The following is a 16524-nucleotide window of genomic DNA, read 5'->3' on the forward strand; positions in this document are numbered from 1 at the left end:
GTAAAATGCTAATTATTTTGAGGGCACCTGGGTGATACAGTTCCTTAAGTGAGGACTTTCAGTTCCCACTCAGGTCATGATCTCAGGGTTGTGAGCTTGAGGCCTATGTGGGGCTCCATGCTCAGCAGGGAATCTGCTTGAGATTCTCTCTCTCCCTCTCCTTCTGCCCCTCCTACTCATGCTGTGTCTCCCTCTATGTCAAATAAATAAATCTTTAAAAATATACTAATTGGGGCACCTGGGTGGCTCAGTTGGTTAGGCGACTACCCTCGGCTCGGGTTGTGATCCTAGAGTCCTGGGATTGAGTCCTACATGGGGCTCCCTGCTCAGCAGGGAGTCTGCTTCTCCCTCTGACCTTTCCCCTCTCATGCTCTAATAAATAAAATAAAATAAATCTTTAAAACATACCATCAATCATAAATTTTTTTAAGATTAAACTAAATAAAATAGATCTTAAAAAATTTATTTTTTTTCAATTTATTTATTTTCAGAAAAACATTATTCATTATTTTTTCAGCACACCCAGTGCTCCATGCAAGCCGTGCCCTCTATAATACCCACCACCTGGTACCCCAACCTCCCACCCCCCCGCCACTTCAAACCCCTCAGACTGTTTTTCAGAGTCCATAGTCTCTCATGGTTCACCTCCCCTTCCAATTTACCCAAATCCCCTACTCCTCTCTAACGCCCCTTGTCCTCCATGCTATTGGTTATGCTCCACAAATAAGTGAAACCATATGATAATTGACTCTCTCTGCTTGACTTATTTCACTCAGCATAATCTCTTCCAGTCCCGTCCATGTTGCTACAAAAGTTGGGTATTCATCCTTTCTGATGGAGGCATAATACTCCATAGTGTATATGGACCACATCTTCCTTATCCATTCATCCGCTGAAGGGCATCTTGGTTCTTTCCATAGTTTGGCGACTGTGGCCATTGCTGCTATAAACATTGGGGTACAGATGGCCCTTCTTTTCACGACATCTGTATCTTTGGGGTAAATACCCAGGAGTGCAATTGCAGGGTCGTAGGGAAGCTCTATTTTTAATTTCTTGAGGAATCGCCACACTGTTCTCCAAAGAGACTGCACCAACTTGCATTCCCACCAACAGTATAAGAGGGTTCCCCTTTCTCCACATCCTCTCCAACACATGTTGTTTCCTGTTTTGTTAATTTTGGCCATTCTAACTGGTGTAAGGTGATATCTCAATGTGGTTTTAATTTGAATCTCCCTGAGGGCTAATGATGATGAGCATTTTTTCATGTGTCTGATAGCCATTTGTATTTCTTGATTGGAGAAGTGTCTGTTCATATCTTCTGCCCATTTTTTGATATGTTTGTCTGTTTCATGTGGGTTGAGTTTGAGGAGTTCATTATAGTTCCTGGATATCAACCTTTTGTCTGTACTGTCATTTGCAAATATCTTCTCCCATTCCGTGGGTTGCCTCTTTGTTTTTTTGATTTATGATTGATGGTATGTTTTAAGACCAGAACAATGTGATTAAGAACACAAAAAATAAAGACAAGAGAAAGTTTCAAAGTCTCCACATTCTGCATTAGAGACACTTTTTCTTGGGCAGTCACAGGATGCCACTCAGTTGACTGAAGTTAACTTTTACCAAATTTTGTTCAACAGAACATTCTGGACCCAAGGTGCAGGTCAACTGAAGTGATGAAAAACAACCACTCCCACAGGCAGAGGGAACAACCAGTTGATTATAAAATACAAAATAAAGCATCATTCTCATCTGAGAATCTCATAGGTTCCGATTAGAATGAAAAGGGAGTACTATAAAATTGAGTTTCAGATTACTGTTGTGTGGGAACAGTGGTAAGAAATACGCTTTTGAGTACAACAGAGAGAGGTCTGAATGCTGGTTTCCTCTCTTATTGCATGGATGTAACCGCATACAAATTATGTAACTTCTCTGAAGGTCAGTAAACTCATTGGAAAAATGAGGATAATACTTACTTCATAACAATGTCACGAAACTGAAAGACAAGGTTTGTGAGCCATCTGGCACAGAACCTGAAATATGGAATGTGCTCCAAAAAGCTATGGCCCTGTGTTCTCTTTCTGCTACATCATTAATAGTGTAGGAAATAGTGGGAAGTCTTGACATTGCCTTTGACCTTGAGTCTCAGAACACATCATGAAGGCCTGGAGTCACTGACTGGGGTGTGGAGCTCACTACACTGCAAAGTCCCAGGGATTCACTGATGACAGTGGAAAGGTGCCTGAACCATAATGGGGCCAAGTGCTCAGGCAATGCCAGATGGCTGAACAGAAATGCCCGACCCTAACCCAGAAAGAGAGATGGGAGTGTGAGGGCTGTGGCCTCTCGGAGGGAAAAAACACAGAAGAATTCAGGGGCTTAAATTACTAGTTGTTTTTATTATATGAGCCTTCTCATTATTTTTAAGTACTTGTAAGGAAATGGAGTTTGACACTGTCTCACATTCAAGGATGAAAACACAAACAAGTTAAAGGACTTGATCAAAATTATGGCATGAGTTAAAGCAGTAACATACACATCAGTTACCCACTCCCCTGTACAGCACTGGGATCCCCTAATCAGGACTATCTGCCCACAGTAGGTCTCTTTAGCCATCTAACAATAATGTCTATACTTTCATGAAGAAAGTTGAAAATATTCCATAATCCTCTAACTTCCTCTCAGCAAACTTAAGATTGTCTTTCCGTCTCTGATTACCATAGAAAACCTTTTTATTTGGGGGGGGTTGATGTTAAAGGACTTCCACAATAATCCCACTAACTCTCCCTAATAACACTCTCAAATCCCAAACAGGCATATGCCATCTTGATGGTGGGCCATTTTATTCTGTGAAAGGTAACATGTCTTATATGGATTTAATAATACATGATTAGCCTGGACCTCCTGAGGTCAAAATACTTAAAATTACACAAGAACAGCTGAAATCTCTTTCTCAAGGGGCAGGTAATCATAAGTCACCCAAAGAGACCAGAAAGCAGAAGGGAAGACCTAATGATAGCACACCTTCATAATGCACCACTCATTTTCTTTTTCAGTAACAGATGGAAAATAAAAGCCACTGAGACCATCTGGGGCCATTTCCTAGTGAGGTCCACCCTAGCTCTAACCTCGCAGTCCTTTTATCTACAGCACCTCTGAAAGCAAATGGGACAAAAAGGACAATTTGCTTTCTGAACCAAAGCACAGAAAGATAGTTTTCACACCAAGGGCTTGGCTCCACTTGAAGCTGTGGTGTAATTGTGGGGTTTTCATGTTAATGTGCTGCCTGGAGCAAGGGGGAGGAGATGATGTATTGGTCACATGTCCACTGAGACTCAAAGTAAAGCCTTTAACTCTGCGAAGGTGATGAGGATTGTGGTTCTAAATGATCCTATGTTTGTCTCTCCCCGTGCTCAAAAGAGAGCTCTGAGTCTGCAGAAAGGGAACTGAGAAGGGAGCTTGAAAGGGCCCGGGCACAACTCTGTAGCTCACCTTGATGACAGCTCCAAAGGCTCCTTTGCCGAGAAGCTGTAGTTCTTCAAACTCAATGAAATACCGGGAGAACTGTCTCTGGGTCTCAGTGAAGAATGCTGCGCTGGGTAACTGCTTCCTAGGAATAACAGTCTCAACATAATCCTGTCCTCCAGAATCTGAGATAAAACAAGAGGCAACAAGGCATGAGAAAAATAGCAAGAGGTGCAGAACTCAACAACAAAGTCAGGGCTGGAAGGAGGCGACCCAACCCGTAGTTGGAACAGGGACCTCCCACCTGGCACGGACCCTTCAAGCCTTTTCTTCACCCCGTTCTCCTTCAAGGAGGTAGAACATACAGTAAGTGCTGAGTGAGATCTCCAGTAAGGGAATGACTGCACAGGAGAGCCAGAACCCAACCAGCTCTACTGGGGTTCCTTAATCTGTTCGTGAGTAGCAACAGGGAAATCTAGTTCTATGGCAGGAAGGTGACAGGACACGAAGGGTACCCAACACCGAAAGAGGCTATCCCGACGGACAATCCAATGGACAATCCAATGGTCAAGGCTGGAAACCAGGATGGCAAAAATGGTTCCATGCACACAGTACACATTCAATGAATGGATTTATGTACAGCTCGGCATAAAATAGTTAAAATAAATGATCCAGGCAGTCCGTTCCAGTCTTGGGTTTCTGCGTACTTTCAAAATAATTTAGGTCAAACAGGCGTTCACGGAAAGAGCGGTAACAGACTCACCTTCAGGACTTTGTTCCAACAAAGACATTTTTGGCTGAGGATTGATAAAGCTGTGTTTCAACAGCTGCTGGGCACTCCATCTCTCCTTGTCGTCCAAGCACACACACCTCAGTGAGAGGGCAGAGAGTATCTCAGCGATGCAGAAAATAATCACTGGATTCGTTAATCCAAGGGTTTATTTTTTGATTTATAGGTTTATTTTAAGGTTAAGTATACACTGTTGCTTACACACCAAAATGCACTCCTAAGCTAATACATGCTGACCACTGGGAGTAAGTGGGGCATCAAAAAATATATAGTCTTTAGAAGCAGTTAGACTTACCTTGTGGAACAGGTTTTTTTTTTTTACAGGTTTAAGACAGCCCAAGTTATAGGGGCACCTGTGTGGCTCAGCGGGTTAAGCCTCTGCCTTCAGCTTGGGTCATGATCTCAGGGTCCTGGGATCAAGCCCCATACCGGGCTCTCTGCCTGGCAGGGAGCCTGCTTTCTCCTCTCTCTCTGCCTACCTCTCTGCCTACTTGTGATCTCTGTCAAATAAATAAATTAAAACCTTAAAAAAAAAAAAAGTCAGCACAAATTAGGAATTTGCACGCCCACTGAATAGTGTAATGACCTCCCATCCTACATTAAGCCTCTCCAGGGACCAGTGAAAAACAAAGCTTTCCAAAAGGAAAGCAAATCTGACAGCTGATACAGGTTTGGGCCCCATTATGAGAAACTTAACATCATGATATGATGTAACTTGTTAACAGTTAAGGACTACTTTTAAAAAGCCGCACATTTTATCATATACCTCATTCCTTGAAACTTGTTTGTTATTCTATTAAATCACTTTTGCCTTCTAATGAAGACAAGCCACACCTTTAACCCAGTGGTTTTCAAGGTGGGGTCCCTGACCAGGAGCATCAGTACCAGTAGGACCCGGAAATTTCTTACAAATTCTATTCTAAACCTATCCTAGGAAATCAGCAACTCTGGTGGTTGGGGCAGTAATTTGTGCTTTACCAAGGTGTCCAGATGGTTTCAATCCAAGCTCAAGTCTGGGAACCACTTTTCTAACTAACCTAAACTGTTTGTCTCTTATGACAATGACCCAAGTAGCACCACCCGGTAGCACCTGACCCTAATTATCAATAGTGTATTTCAAAGAACCAGTTATCACTGTGAATTCTGTACTTATCACCTATAAAGCGATAGCAGTTAACACTGCAAAGCACTCCTAATTTCATACCTGGAAATGGAAAAGACCACAGTAAAAGCATTTGTGTAAGATATGGTCCCCCCAAAAATTTAAGATTAATTTTAACTCCACCAGTAAAACAAAAAATCTTCTCTGTGCAAATATTAAAATATTACTGATAATGATAAACCCCCATCTCTCTCCAATTCCTCTCATGTCTTGTCATTCCAGACTTTTTTCTATGCATTTAACACAATCTTATAAAAAAAATAACAGAATTGCTTTGTGGATATCTTTTTTTTTTTTTTTAAACTACATCATCTTACATTATCCTCAACTTGCTTTTTTCATTTGATCATGCAAAAGTTCTGTACACAATTCCACATTGGAGGGCTGTGGCGGTGGCGGGGAACCACCAAACCACCAAGCAATCCTCCAACGCCAGTTGGGTGTCCTACAATTCAACTCAATCTGACGCAATCTACCTGGAGATAGCATCAGACCCCCAACTTGAGGACTCAGTCCCTTAGGACTGACCCTCAACCCCTTGCAGATGCCAATCACAACCTTGCTTTCAACTAACCAGCTAGAGACTGGAGATTCCAACAACCCCCTCCTCCTTGGGTTCAACTGGTCTGATAGTGCGCTTCACAGAACTCGGAGGAACATTTTATTTACCAGAGTACCAGTTTCTTATGGAAGGATATATGGCTCAGGAACAGCCAGACAGAAGAAAGGCAGCGCCTCTGTGTTCACCAACGGGAAGCTCTCCAAACCCCACCCTTCTGGAGGGGTTTTATGGAGGCTTCATTATATAGGCATGACTGAAGAATCACCACTGGTGATCGATTCAATGTCCAGCCCTTCTCTCCACCCCACATGTCGGGAAGAGGGACTGGAAGTTCAACCACTCTAGTGATGGGTTGGTTCTCTGTCAGCTCTCTGGGCAACTAGCCCTGGTCCTCAGGTGAGTTCCAAAATTCACCTCATTAACATAACAAGAGACAATGGTTTTAAGAGCTTTAACAAAGTCAGTCATTAAGTTCTGTGTCTCAGTTGTGTCAATTGCAAAATGTTACTAAGAACAGCATATAGAGAAAAAATCAAGGGTTGGTGGGAGGTGCGTGGGGGATGGGCTACATGGGTGAAGGGTATTAAGGAGGTACTTGTGACAATCACTGGGCATTATAAGTGTGATGAATCACTAAGTTCTATACCTGAAGATAATACTACAGTATATGTTAACTAACTGGAATTTAAATAAAAACTTAAAGAAAGAAAATAAAAAAATAGAAGGCACTAAGGTTTTTATTGCTTGAAACAGGGGTGAAGACCAAATATATATTTCTCACTATAAATCATGGTATTACACCATGTGTCTTAGAAATCTTTCCAAGCCAGTACTTCAAGATCTTTTTGAGCTTACCAGAATTTACTCACATTATATACACATTCTCCTACCGTTGGTCATTTAGATTATTTCCAGGCTCGGGTCATGATTCTGGAGTCTCTAGATGGAATCAATGGGGAGTCTGCTTCTCTTGCTGCCCCTCCCCGCCTCATTCTCTTTCAAATAAATAGATAAATAAATAAAATGATCCATTTTACAAGAACAAACCTCAAGGTAGAGAGCTGAAGTACTCAGCTAGGAAGGGGTGAGGGTGGGACCTGAAACCAGCTGCCTGCCTCCAGGCTGGGGTCCTTCCTGTCACAGAGACTGATGACGGAGCAAAACCTTTTTCCAGAGGATAGTCACCAAGAAGTAAAAAGGCAACAACAAATGAAATGTTGCTATGCTTATGTTGTTGGCGAATGATTTTTTTTTCTTTTTTTATTGGGGCTGCACAGCAAAGGCAGTAAAATAATACCATATGTGCCCCTCCTTCACCTAGTCATCCATCAAATCAGTCTAGGATGAGACAGGAATATATAAAAAAGTCTAAAGGACAACCATGTTACACAGAGTGAGAAATAGTGCCAATCTCAAGTTCAACAGCCCGAGTGCTGAGCAATTCTCTAAGAAGAAAATGAGCTACGGAATCTGTCACTTTTCTGTTAAATGTAAGAGATATGTTGCACATCAACTTCCCAGTGTTGTTTTTTAAAAATACATAATGCTATCTGCTAAATTACCCTTGACCAATAAAGAAGCCAAAGGTGACATTTTGAAGAATGAAATGCGCCTATCTTTGGTTCTATTACCATATTTCTATTGGTTTCCTTTTAGTCAACTTCATCCGTGCATTTAAATAAAAAAAAAATCTTTTTTAAACACTTTTCTCATTTATTTGACAGAGAGAGACACAGCAGGAGAGGAAACACAAGCATGGGCAGTGGGAGAGGAAGAAGCAGGCTTCCCGCTGAACAGAGAGCCTGATGCGGGGCTTGATCCCAGGACCCAGGATCACCACCTAAGCCACAGGCAGACACTTAATGACTGAGTCACTAAGGCGCCCCTAAATAAATATTTTTAAAGTTCTTTTGCATTTAGAAGAAACTGAAAAAGATTTCCTTAGAAATCTTAAGACATTTATATACTCAAAGGAGAGAACACAGTATAAAGAATCAAAGTTGCCCTCTTTCCATGACTGTATGTACATCACGTCTGCTTTTATTTTACACAGAAACTATCTTATTTAAACAGAAGTGCAACTACTTTCTGTAATAGGTCATGAGGGACAGCAAATAACACTCTGGCTCAGGTCAAGTGGCATTTGGGATGGCTGGGAATAGGAAAAACAATGTAAAGGGTAAAAGAGATGTAGGAAGTGGATAAAAGTGAATGGCTGGGAAAAAGAAAGTGAGAAATAAGACATGAGCACTGGGAAGGGAGGAAACCAGTCCAGCTCCCCTTCTGCAGGAAGGCTGGACCAGGGCAGTGCCTGAAGAAACCCACACTGAAGGATCTTACTTCTTCTTTAACAGAAACTGAGAGAACCGAGGTCTGGCTTGGACAGAGCTGAGAGGCAGGGCTAAGCGGGAAAGCACTGAAGGGAAGGACCTGGACAAAAACTTTAGGCCCCTCGGGAACCTTTCAGTAAGGAGTCTCTCAAAGCAGTCAGCTGTGGCTCTGTAATAAAATGTGCACCTGGAATTTACAGGTGTCAAAAGTCCTACGGCTGGTGCTTGAAAGTCACTGCATTCTATCAGCTGGCTGAAGGAGACATGGCTAATCAAGAATGGTTTAGAAGAACAAGGGGCAGAACGGTGATTCTCTTAGAGCTGTTTTTAGATAGGAGGTCTTGTCTTTGGACAAGGACCCAGCAGGTAAGGTAGACAGAGAGGGTCTTCCGTTTGGAGTACCTGGGATATTTCTCCCTGGAGCAATCCCCGTTAACTTCCTAGATTTACCAGGCACTCCCCAGAAGCAGTCTGAAAAGCTACTACTAAGCCTGGGGGAATTTAGGAGATGTGCAAGTAAAGGGAATGAAAATGGTCAGCCGGTCAGCAAGAAATCAGAACCTACATGGCAGAGAAAGGGTTGGAAGAACGAAGAATAAACTTCAATCCTGTTCCTCACTTCTAAGCTTGAACACATCACTTAGATGCTGAGCACATTTAAGCACAATTACAAGTTCCAGAGTAGGGGCGCCTGGGTGGCTCAGACGGTTAAGCATCTGCCTCGGTCTTAGGTCAGGATCTTGGGGTCTTAGGATCGAGCCCAGCTTCAGGCTCCACTCTGAGCACGGAACTGGTTTGTTCCTCTCCCTCTGCCCCTCCCCCTGTTCATGCACCTGCTCTCTCGCAAATAAATAAATTTTTTTTTTTAAAGTTCAGGAATAAAGTGCAATTAGGGAGAATCTCAAGGATACTCACTTCTTCAGAAAATCTTGAAAGTCAGCTGGTAAGTCATGAGGGATGGTCACGGGGTACGCTCCACATTCTTGTCCTTGGCTGAGGAAGAGTAGCAGAAGACCAAGACACCAAACATCCCCTTTCTTGCCCGTTTTATAAGGTAAGGCACTGTCACTAAAACTAACTCGACTTTGTTCAAACACGTCCTCCTTGCAAATGTCTGCTAGGCGCTTAGAAATGCTGTAGTCCGTAACCTTGACATTGCCGTCTGCGTCCACCAGCACATTAGATGCACGCAGATCCTTGTGCACCACGTCATTGCTGTGCAAATACTCGAGGCCCGACAAGAGCTGAGCTGCATACCTGCGGAGCTGATGCACGGGGATGGGGCCAGAGTGGCTCAGGTGTGCGGTGAGGGAGACCCCATTCACGTGCTCTGATAAAATGTCCACTATGATGGAGTCATCTTGCTCTTTGAGATTCATTGCAAAGTAGCGTATGACATTTGGATGGCTCAGTTTTACCAGTGAGCTGAATTCCGTCTCTGCCCCTTGAATCTGATGAGGAAAAACATCACCAAATAATACTGCATTGATCAGCATTAACTGGTATTTCATTTCAAAAGTAAAATATTTAAGGGCATCTGGCTGGCTCAGTTGGAACAGTGTTCTGGGATTGAGTCCTGCATCAGGCTCCCTGCTCAGCAGGGAGCCTGCTTCTCCCTCTCCCACTCCCCCTGCTTGTATTTCCTCTCTTGCTGTCTCTCTCTGTCAAAAAAATAAATAAAATCTTAAAAAAAAAAGTAAAATATTTAATAGAAAATGTACTTTCAAAGGAGAAGGAATATGTTCTGAACTGTATCCCCCCTAAATTATAAGGCCAACCTAATGGTTCGTAAAGATCAAAGCAATTTAATTATTTCTCTACTACTGTGATCTCAAAATCTAGCATACAAATACTATAAAATTGATGAACAGCTTTTTTTTTTTTTTAAATTTTATTTTATTTATTTATTTGACAGAGAAAGATCACAAGTAGGCAGAGAGGCAGGCAGAGAGAGAGAGGAGGAAGCAGGATCCCCGCTGAGCAGAGAGCCCGATGCGGGACTCGATCCCAGGACCCCGAGACCATGACCCGAGCCGAAGGCAGTGGCTTAACCCACTGAGCCAAAGATTTTACCTATTTATTTGACAGAGAAAGAAAGAGTATGAGAGAACATAAGCTGGGGGAGCTACAGAGGAAGAGGGAGAAAAGGCTCCCGACTGAGCAGGGAGCCTGATGCCAGGCTCCTTCCCAAGATGCTGGGATCGTGAGCTAAACTGAAGGCAGACACTTAGCCAACTCAGCCACCCGGACACCCAAAGTTGATCACTTTTCTCTGTTTAAGTAGGCTCCATGCCCAGCATGAAGCCTAATATGGGGCTTGAACCCAAGAGATCAAGACCTCAATCAAGACCCTTGAGATCAAGACCTGAGACGTAAGTGTCAGATGCTTAACCCACTGAGTCACCCAGGAGCCTGTGTCAACGGCTTTTAAAAGCAATTTCTCTTGCTGTAAGGCCAGCAAAAAACAAAAACAAAACTACACCAAACCAAAACAAGAAAAAAAAAAAACCAAAAACAATTTTTTAAACAAACTTTCCTGATGGGGTACCTGGCTGGCTCAGTTGCCACAGCGTGAAGCAGGGTTGCGTGGGTTTAAGCCCCATGTTGGATATACAGATTACTTAAAAATAATAAAAAAGATCTTAAGAAAAGCCTTTCCTGATTATAAAGCATCAGCGTGAATCTTTTTAGTAAGTTCTAACACAAATGGAAAAAAACCCACAAATGACCTATACAGTCACTACCCAAAGACAACCATTATGATTTCAGTGTATTTACTTCCAGTTTTTCTATCATAAATACACATTTCTAAACACAGTGCTTTCCTACTGTTTGTAACCTCTTTATGTCACTGTGTGATATGCAATGTTCAGTGTTCTTCTTAAACTCAGAATTACAGATTAACGTTAAAACTGTCCAGTCCTGGGGCACCTGGGTGGCTCAGTGGGTTAAAGTCTCTGCCTTTGGCTCAGGTCATGATACCAGGGTCCTAGGATCGAGCCCTGCATTAAGTTCTCTGCTCAGCGGAGAGCCTGCTTTCCTCTCTGCTTGCCTCTCCAACTACTTGTGATCTGTCAAATAAATAAATAAAAATCTTTAAAACAAAAAACAAAAAACTGTCTAGTCCCCTAAAATTCAGTTCTGATGCAAAGATTCCAAAAGATTACAGAAAACATGAGAATGAAGAATATCCAGCCCCAGCTGGGGACAGCTATTCATGTCACAAAAGAGGCAGAGAAAGGCGGTGCACACGACAGTCTGACCATGTTTTGTGAGTGTTATGAAAGGAGCAGCAAGGGGCTGAAAAAACTCTGGAAAGGGGAGGGGCCCCCCACCATCCCTCTGGTTAAACAGATCCCCTACCATTCTGGATCATCTTTACTAGCCAGTTAGATGCACAGCTCTTTTGTCCTGACATCTTGTCAAGTTCAAGATGGGGGCTCTGCTCAGGGGCCACCTTGGATGCCCACCTGCTTTTTGCACTTATCGATCTTCTCCTTTTCTTGACTGGTGAGGAACGGACCCATTTTCTTCTGCCACTGAAGGACCCACTCGTGCAACAAGACAAAGCTGCCAGTGGCCGTTTCCAAAGCATTGTAAACTAACTTTCCAAGGGGCTCATCACTGCCTGCACATTTAAAGAAAATGTGATGAAATCTCACTGGTCTGTTTTCTGTGGGGGTAAAGAAAGAGGGCCTGTATCTTCATGCATCCATTCAACAGTGGATACCATATGCTACCTATAAAAAATACGACTGGATGTAATACATGCTCTTTTGTAACCAAATTTTCTAGTATTTAACAACATATTCTGAACCCTCAAGTATTCATTTTTACAAAGCGACAATAATCAACCATGAGGTTTTAGTCTCAGATCGGTGTTTTCCTCTACGAGCCATTATTCACGATGTTCCTTCCATAACTGGCTCACTTCTGATGACACTGCCCACCCTCATGGAGCTAAAGACCAACCACTGTGATGAAAGGAATTTGGAAATGGGACCAATCCATCAAGATCTTTCCATCCACGTAGATGAGTATTAAAAACAAGTCTTAATAAATAACCTGGAAATCTGAATAGATCAATGATCTTCTGACTCCAAAATTTCAGTATGTTCATCAAATACAAACTGCCCAATGGTTCTGGGGTAAGGAACCAGAAATGACTATTTCAATTTGAAGCTAAAAAGACCAACACATTCATTCAGTGATGGGCATATGGTTTCCACTTGTACCTGGGAGAGCAAAATTTCTTTAACACCTATTTTCATTAAAGACTAGGATAGAAATGACCAAAAAATTAGAAATGGAGAAAAGTATCACCCACGATATCGTTCTTTTATCTCTCTTCCAGATCCCTCTACTTTTATTCTAATTTACCAACTCATAGCATATATAACAGCCTTTCTCACCCTTGATGCTAGGGACAGTTTAGACTAAAATGTTTTGTTGAAAAGGGCTGTCGTGTCCACTGTAGGATATCTGGCAGCACCTCTGGTCTCTACCCATTAGATGCCAGCAGTACCCCTACTCTGGTCTTAAACACGGAAAATATGTCCGGACATCCACAAACATCCCCCAGGGGACAAAACCGCCCCCAACTGAGAACCACTGTTATACAGTATTTGGTCTTTTTCTCTTAGTATATAAATAATTGTTTTCCATGTTGCTACACTGTCTTCATAACAAAAAAAGTTCTACAACAAATAACATTTTTTCCATTTAAAAACGAAACATAACCCATACTTATAAGACAGAGTTAGAGTAAAAAAGACGTTGAGGGAATGTGGCTGAACCAGCTCAAAGACTTTTTAACTGAATAGCAGTTTTTACCCTCATAGAAATGCTGGCAATATAAGAAATTTTAATGCAAATGATCTCTTATGCTGGTTTTAAATAATTCCTGACATTCTTAGCCTAAGGGGAAAAAACCTTCATATGTGAAAATTTGTCAACCCAATTCCACCTGTGGAAGGTGGGAGTCTATGCAGTACACACGTGGAGACACCTGATTTTAATGTTTATGGGATGGAATGTGATGTTATTTACAGAAAGCCTAATTAAATGTGTGCATTACACAGTACAAGGTCTTGCAATATTTGTCTCCATTGGAACCCGGTGGGGGTCTCCTAATTGCTGACTGCAAGGTTTTTTGGTATTGTCATTTTATCACCAACCTCCTCTTGTCACTTTTTGTGATGCGGTAATAAAAGGGACAAAAGAACACACTGCGATGAGACTGAAGGAAGTGTGTTCCCAGGAGATTTCTGATTAAGACTCTATTATGCGCTAATGATATTTGCACCAATGGTCTACATGCTTCGCCCATCAGCTTTCTCTGCTTCTATGGCAGCTCTGAGTTGAAAAACAAATGTTAATGAGTTCATCTTTTACAAAAACATTTCGTAGAATAGGAGTACATATTTTAAAAATTCAGTCCTGTTGTGAGAAAGCAAAATAAGTAATTTACTTGATGGTTTTATTAAAAAACATTCCAACTGCCAATGTGTCCCCTAATGAGCGCACTAACTTAGGTAAATCGATCTAACGTGTACCAGTGGGAATAAGAGACTGAGCAAAGGTAATAAGCAGCTGGATTAATTTGCCTTCCTGGTTTCCCCATATTATTGAAACCATTGAGTTTTAGGTTGCCAATTTGGGAGTCTGAAATGTCTCTGAGTCAAGGACAGTCTCAGGTTCAAGGTTGTGAGGCTGTTCGAATGGCATACAGCACACTCTGTACACGTGGTCCTATACCGTTCGGGCTGCTTTCCATCAGTCAAGGTTAACTGTCTGGTTCATGGACTATTCAAATATTTGGTTTCCCTCTTATCTGCTGCCTGCTCCCTGGCAACGCCCCTGCCAATCTGTATCTCCTTAAAGGAGATGGGAAAAAGACACCAAAAGAAAGTAAATTCAATTTAGATAATTTGGCTGTTAGCTTTGGTAAGAACAGTCATGGGCTGAAAATGAAATTGTCCAATTCACTACACGCAAGTGATCCCTACACCAAGTAGCAGATGTATCTGTGTGGCTGATAAAAGATGTACATTTGCACGTACAAAAGAGGTAGATACTGAAAACCTGATTTTGACATAAACAATTCAAATCACAAATTACTAAACCAGCTTTACTCCAAATAGCCATCAGGAGACAAAATTGCTGAGTAAGACATACAGAAAACAAAGTGCTTTTCCTGGTCAGGAATGCCAAGCAGGAAAATGCTATTCAGATGAGTATCAACATAAGAAAATTAGACTTGGTCATTAGAAATTACAGGCATTAGAACTCATTTCATTACACACATTCTATCAGCAATGTCAACCATTTTGGTTTCCAAAAGCTTGACTAATGAGAATAAGGACAAATGTTAAATTATCTTTACACTAATGGTATTTCCAAGGGCTTAGGTTTTTATTTCCATCTCACAGAAGGGGAAACCTGAGCGCTTTCTCATTCTGGTTCTCAGGCAACGGGAACCAGACCAACTCATGGACTTAATAGTTCTCCCTGCATCAGATAATGCAGTGTCCGTACCACCATACTCCTTCATGATTTAACTTTTGTTGTTAGAATAGCTTAAATCAATTTAGCTAGTTTACTCACCAATGCATTTCCCCTTGTAAACCATGAGCTGATCAGGACTACCCAGGGAGAAATACAGGACTTCACAAGACCCGGGAGAATCTTCACTACTACATACAGAATACTGACGTTCTCGCCTTAAAAACAAATTTGGACATGATATATATTTTTTTTAAACTAAAGATTAACAGAGGAAATTCTTGCCCCTCCATTTTCTCCTGTTTACCAGCCCATTCACCATCTCCACTAGGAACTGAGTTGAAGCGTTAATGGGATCATTAGCACTCTACTTTGTGGAGGTCTTCTCCATATCAACTCTACAAACCCCCTAATTCTATATTGGTACTGTCCAAAAGGGGAGCCCTAGCCACATGAGGCTATTCAGATTTAATTAAAATGAAATGAAAAGTTCAGGGACGCCTGGGTGGCTCAGAGCATCTCGCCAGCCTTTGGCTCAGACCATGCATGATTCCAGGGTCCTAGGTTCAAGTCCCACACTGGGCTCCTTGCTTGGTGGGGAGCCTGCTTCTCCTTCTGCCTGCTGTTCCCCCTGCTTGTGTGCTCTTGCTCTTTCTCTCTCTCTCTGGCAAATAATACTTAAAAAAAAAAAAGAAAAGAAATTAAAAGTTCCATTCTTCAATAGCAGTAGCCAAAATTTTCGTACTCAACAGCCACAAGTGACTAGAGACCACCCTACTGGACAGCACTGATAAGGACCATTTCCACTGTCACAGTCCTACGGCAGTGATTTAGCTCAGTCCCACAGCGATTCCACATCTCTGAGTTCCCGTGCACCTGCACAAGTGAAGAAAGCTGCAAATGGGGGTTTGGAACCTTACAAATTCCTTGTCTCCAGCTGTCCCCGACCATTGCCTGCTCTCATTTGCTGTCTTGTCTTTGGTACGTATGCTCTGCCATTCCCCTTTATGACTTCTCCATAATATCAAAGCCCACCCTGTCCTCCCCTCTTCCCCATTTTCTGCTTTTTTTTCTTTGTGAGAAGCAGTAGCTGGGAAGCTAGATGATAATGCAAAAATACTCAGGAGATTATGAATATAAGAGAATAAATTGGCAGAGGATGCAGGGAAGAGGCAAAGGAGAGAGCTTCTGATGGTCAGGAATGGACACCTCTACAAAATGTTTTGATGAGGCACAGGGAGAGATCTCTAGAAAACAGACTCCTCACTCTAAGCCTGATCTTGCCTTCTACTTTCCCTGAGAACATGGAGCAGTGGGCACTGAAGCCCACACTTTTTTGTTTTGTTTTATTTTATTTATATATTTGAGAGAGAGAGAGAGAGAGAGAGTGAAAGAGAGAGCCCCTCTCTCAGGTCAGAGGGAGAAGCAGACTCCCTGCTGAGCAGGGGGCCTGATCCAGGACTCTGGGATCAGGACCTGAGCTGAAGGCAGTCGCTTAACCAATGGAGCCACCCAGGTGCCTAAGTCCACACTTTCTATCATTTCCCCTTTAACGTTTCTTGGCATCTGCACCATTCTTTTTCCCAGACTCTGAAGGAGGACCGTGATCCTGCCCTCATTTCCATTCCCTACAGCCTCCTTGAGATCTTCTTGGTCCATCAGCTATGCCCTGCCTCCTGTATGTTCAGTCTGACCCTCCATCTAGGCTCCAGGC

General features: G+C 42.3%; 1 protein-coding gene across 3 annotated transcripts in view; it reads right to left on the reverse strand.

The window, feature by feature from the left end:
- EIF2AK4 (eukaryotic translation initiation factor 2 alpha kinase 4) overlaps nucleotides 1–16524 on the reverse strand; it is a 114583-nt gene that overhangs the window by 56222 nt on the left and 41837 nt on the right. For all 3 annotated transcript variants that reach the window (XM_044231478.1, XM_044231477.1, XM_044231479.1), the window contains 5 exons: nucleotides 14913–15028; nucleotides 11777–11934; nucleotides 9222–9757; nucleotides 4226–4332; nucleotides 3490–3647 (listed from right to left, as the gene is read on the reverse strand). In XM_044231478.1, the coding sequence (XP_044087413.1) occupies nucleotides 3490–3647; nucleotides 4226–4332; nucleotides 9222–9757; nucleotides 11777–11934; nucleotides 14913–15028 (1075 nt within the window). The remainder of the gene's footprint in view (nucleotides 1–3489; nucleotides 3648–4225; nucleotides 4333–9221; nucleotides 9758–11776; nucleotides 11935–14912; nucleotides 15029–16524) is intronic.

The sequence above is a fragment of the Neovison vison genome, chromosome 13 (assembly GCF_020171115.1).
Source record: "Neovison vison isolate M4711 chromosome 13, ASM_NN_V1, whole genome shotgun sequence".
Lineage (NCBI taxonomy): Eukaryota > Metazoa > Chordata > Mammalia > Carnivora > Mustelidae > Neogale > Neogale vison.